This window comes from Etheostoma cragini, chromosome 4 (genome assembly GCF_013103735.1).
Source record: "Etheostoma cragini isolate CJK2018 chromosome 4, CSU_Ecrag_1.0, whole genome shotgun sequence".
Lineage (NCBI taxonomy): Eukaryota > Metazoa > Chordata > Actinopteri > Perciformes > Percidae > Etheostoma > Etheostoma cragini.
The window spans coordinates 10,155,021-10,159,645 of record NC_048410.1 but is presented as its reverse complement, the minus strand read 5'-3'; the positions used below and the strand labels follow the sequence as shown (position 1 = coordinate 10,159,645).

Below are 4,625 nucleotides of genomic sequence, written 5' to 3'. Positions count from 1 at the left end.
CAAGATTCAGGGAACATTTTTAAAATTGGCCAGATTTCACTTTAAGGTGTGCATGGAGGACTCAGCAAACAATTTTACAATTATTTAAATGTATATATTTAGAATTACAGTCAGCAAAAAAGTCATGTTATTTGTCAGCCATTTGTTTTTTTTTGTGACGTGGTTATTTTTTCAACAGAAATGATTTAACATGTCAATTAAAATCATGTAATTCCTTAAGCCTTGGTTTTTCAATCCACAAGGGTTATTATAGTGGAGTTATTATGACAACAACGTATCACTAAAACATAACATGCACATTATGCATCATGTAACAATAACAAATTCACAATGCCACGACTGTTGGTTGACAAGTGGTTTTACATATTTTTATTTTGCTGTCAGTTCAGGCAATGGTTGCTTTTTTTTTTCAATGGCCCTGCTTGCTTTACTGTGGTCAAATGCCTTTATTCAAAATTGCTGAAATGCTGTACGATTTACACAGAATGTGGTCTTGTTTAAAAATTGGCTTTAGTTGATTGGACCAGCATGTATTTCTTTTCCATACTGGATAGTTGTGGGTTGTTGAGATGGTCCCAGATTCTTTGTTCCTAATTAGTTTGCGTCCACCAGCTCATCCAGTGCATCCTGGAGCCTGTACACAACACAAACAAAACATTTCGACTTTAAAAATATTCATGTTGAACTTAATGAATGCATGGAACTACCTCACTTGATGTACTTGTACTTGACCATGCAAACCATAATAACAAGTGATTTTTGTAATCACCTCCACCACCATCAACACCTTGCCTGGATCTCTTTTTTTCTCCTTCACCTAACTCTTACTTGAACGCTTCACCATCCAGCAGATTCTTGTAAGTGCCAATCTCGGCCTCCAGTTTCATCTTCATGTTGAGCAGCGCCTCATACTCTTGGGTCTGATGCTGGATGTTTGTTCGCAAGTTGGTCAGCTCCTCTTCCAGATGGATAATAATGCTGTTGTACTTCTCCATTTCCATGTTGTTTCGTTGTTCAGTGTTGCGTAATGTGTCTTCTAAGGAAGCTTTCTGATAAAAGATTGAAAAGGAGGAATCAGAAGTGTGCCAAAGATGTTTTCAGGCAAGCAAGTCTAATTTAGGAAAACATGGGAAAGTTCAAACCTTTGGGAAAAAGATTAATGGATTTTTTTAAATTGTGCTTGTGGATTAAATATGCAATGCATGCTTACTAAGCTCTGTTGGGATGCAAGTTCAATTTCCAGGGTCTGTATCTGTCTGGATAAGTCACTCCTCTCCATTTGGGCTCCTTGGAGAGCTTCTGTGTTCTGTGATACCTCCACCTGCACTTCTGCAATCTGAAGGGGGGGGGGGGGGATGTTAGCCCACCAACAACATAGTTGCAGTAATTGTGTTTACAAATGATTCCCCTTAGCAACCATGCATCACCTGATTTTCATGCCATCGTTTAAGTTCATCTGCGTTCTTCATGACAATCTTCTCATAATTGCCCCTCACGTCCTCCATGATCTGGGCCAAGTCATTGCCTTTGGGAGCGTCGATGTCCACTTGCACGCCTGACTGGGAAATCTGATTCCTCAACTCCATCACTTCCTATTGGTTCAACAGAAAGAGAGAAATGAACAAAAACTTTCAAGACTTGTGTGACTTATGAGTCACTGTAATAGTGAAATGTGATGGATAATCTGGGAGTACTGTAAACTCACATTGTCATGGTTCTTCTTTAGGAAGGCGAGTTCCTCCTTCACAGCCTCAATCTCGTTCTCGATGTTCATCCTGGTCAAGTTGGTGTCATCTATGAGTTTCTTCAGCCCAGCGATGTCGGCCTCCACAGACTGGCGGATTGCCATCTCATTGTCGAACCTGAAAAAGTGCACAAACACAATCTCTATTACAGATATCAGCTGTTAGATCAGCTCTCATTCACATCGTGTTGTACTGTAGAAAGTTACAAAATAGCAAGACTGAAGTTGTTGAAGTGTTTCAGACAATATCCAGCAGTTTCTGAAATTCTGTTCTGTCAACTATTCTAAATATTAGACCACATATACTGGAAAAACTCAGTTAAACAGGCTTTAATTAGCAAAGTCTATAATGTTTTGACATTGAAGCATGTCTGCCTTTGAACAAGATGTATATGCTTAATATATAAATAACTCGAGAAAACAACGTACTTTACTTTGAAGTCGTCAGCAGCAAGACGGGCATTGTCGATCTGGAGCACAAAACGAGCGTTTTCCGTAATCTTATCAAAAATCTGGAGAATAAAAAGAATTTAGGACAAAACAATGTTTTACCAGTGTTTTTTCTGGTTAAGAAGAACAGTTATTTTCCAGAAGCTTCTTCTTTCAATGCTCCAGTCATTATGTGCTATGAGATAGCAATGTGTCACACAGCTACAGAATTAAACATATGATTTGAAATAACTATTTTCCTTATGGGACGATAAAAACAATGTTGGATTAGATTACACACTAGTGCCACAACATGATTGTATCCGTAGTAACAGTCAGTGAAAAGAGGAACCACAACTGAAGGACAGGAAAAGAGGACATTCCGTGCCAACACAGAATCTGGTTTGTTTTAGCGTTGTTGGAAAATTGGGTTTCCTGTCTGTATAAACCAGAGAGGTTTTTCTTCTTTCCAATTCGCACCCAGCTGCCCTGTATCTGGCTGTCATGTTCTTTGTATACAGCCCTGCATGGGTTTATGTGTGCAGATATGGCAAAATTGTTCTCTGTGCATGAGTGTGTTTCTGAGTTGATACTCTATGTTGTGTCCGTGGTAAACTTCCTCTGAGTTAAAGGGGAAAATACTTGTGCCTTTATGTGTCGAGAAAGACAAAGTGCTACCATCAATGTGTCATTTTGTGACACTGAAGATCTGGAGTCTGTAAAAGAATGTGACATTTGACTCTGCAGAGCAGAGCTGATTGTTATACAGTCAGCGCACTCACACAAATCTCACGCTGGCAGTCTGAGATCCTTTGTGTGTGTGTGTGTGTGTGTGTCATGACCACACATCTGTTTCACATTGAGGCCCTCCTACACCAAAGAATGCTTGTAGAATCCCCAATTGCTAGCAGGACCATTTAAAAATGCTTATTTTGTTTGAGAGCTTTTCAGTCTGTCTCACATGATGATGCCCGCGTGTTGATGATTCATCAGAGGAAGTTCTGGACATTTTATGGCACAAATGAGTTTTAAGGGGGATGGTTAGAGCTTAGCAACCACACCCTTCATTCTCTATCGAGAAATTTGATAACCTACAAAGGAAATGTTGCCTGTCTCAGCATAAGCATTCTCAGTCTTAGTTCGCAACAGTAGACATCAAATAAATACATTCATTGATACAGATTACTGAGACAAGTGGGTCCACATTTGAAACGTTGTCTGTGAGGACGAGTGCCATCACATGCCCTTATTCTCAAATTAGAGGCCACATTAAGCATTTCTAAAGCATGTATATCCCTCACCCCCAACAACCACAGCTTCCTAGTTTTCAACAGCATTTCATAGTCAACTTTCCCCTGTACATTTACATCAGTATTTACTGTCACGCTTACCTGTTGTCGTAGGTCATCTATAATAGGTTGATACTTGCTGTAGTCCCTCACATCGGGCCCTCCCTTCTCCAGAGCCTCCATGATCTTCATCTCCAGCTCCCTGTTGGCCTGTTCCAGATTTCTCACCGTCTCCAGGTAGTTAGCCAGGCGGTCGTTTAGGTTCTGCATGGCCCCCCTCTCGTTGCCCATAATCCCAGCACCGGCACCGGCACCAGTCAACATGGACGCACCAGCACTACCAAAACCTGAACCCATACCACCACCCATTCCACTGCTCAGCTTGAAGGCAGAGGAAGAAGAGGTCATTGGGGCACCAGACCGCAGGGAAGATGCGGAGACAGAGGAAATGCGGGTGCTACCAGAACCAGCATACATGCTGGCAGCACGCTGGGGTGTGGAGCGGGTCAAGGAGAAGTGGGAAGACGGTATCTGTTGCATGGTGGATCTTCGGAAGCTCATTTTGGAGAAGTTTAGGCACGGCAGAAAATGAAGTGAAAAATGAGATGTGGAGACTCACTGTTTACCGGCTTAAAAAAAGTGACGCTGGCAGCGGGAAGTTAGGAACTTATACTCCTGCTTTTCTCCCTCAATCACAGCTGGTCTCTCAGACCCTGCCCACTTTAACATCACCCCAGTCTTTGTTTCCTGCTCCCCCCTCCTTGCTCTCTCCTGCTCTCATTCACCCACATGTTCCCTTTTTTTAACAGACAATATATTTTCCGTCTCCAGGGCAACGTGTGAAGCATGTGTCCGTTGTGAAAACACATAAAAACATTCACATTTAAACATTCAGAGGAAGTGAGTTCCAAACAAATGAAACAAAGCAGTGATAGACATGTTGACCCGGGTAAAGTACAGCACATGCTCCAATGGAGAAAGCTGGAATAGAATTAAAACTAAAAGTTTAACTAAAAGGGTAGACTATTCTTTTCAAAATGAGGTTTACTCTGTAAGCATACAACCAAATTCCTTTGGTTTGCCCATAAAAGGCATGTCTAGCATTTGCTACATAGTTTTTAAGTTTGTGGTTGGCCTTGCCCCAAAATACACTTTTGACTACC

At 41.4% G+C, this 4,625-nt stretch overlaps 1 protein-coding gene across 2 annotated transcripts; it reads right to left on the bottom strand.

Moving 5' to 3' along the window:
- Positions 1–411: 411 nt before the first annotated feature.
- On the bottom strand, positions 412–4,130 carry LOC117943830 (keratin, type I cytoskeletal 18-like). Of its 2 annotated transcripts, none has more exons than XR_004656443.1 (7): positions 3,565–4,130; positions 2,174–2,256; positions 1,706–1,862; positions 1,428–1,592; positions 1,211–1,336; positions 770–1,049; positions 412–634 (listed from the first exon to the last, which is right to left on the bottom strand). XR_004656443.1 is itself a non-coding variant. In XM_034870199.1 (7 exons), the coding sequence occupies exons 1-7, from the start codon at positions 4,021–4,023 to the stop codon at positions 595–597; spliced, it is 1,251 nt and encodes a 416-aa protein (XP_034726090.1). In that variant the 5' UTR covers positions 4,024–4,130; the 3' UTR covers positions 412–594. The 2 variants fall into 2 exon arrangements, 1 of the variants encoding a protein (XP_034726090.1); XM_034870199.1 differs by having other exon boundaries at positions 829–1,049.
- Between the last annotated feature and the right edge of the window lie 495 nt (positions 4,131–4,625).

Coding starts and splice junctions, on each gene's coding strand:
- LOC117943830 (XM_034870199.1), bottom strand. CDS start 4,023: ATGAGCTTCCGAAGATCCACCATGCAACAGATACCGTCTTCCCACTTC. Junction 1,337..1,427: donor AACGATGGCATGAAAATCAG/GTGATGCATGGT, acceptor CCCCCCCTTCAG/ATTGCAGAAGTGCAGGTGGA. Junction 635..828: donor CTGGATGGTGAAGCGTTCAA/GTAAGAGTTAGG, acceptor TGTTGTGTACAG/GCTCCAGGATGCACTGGATG.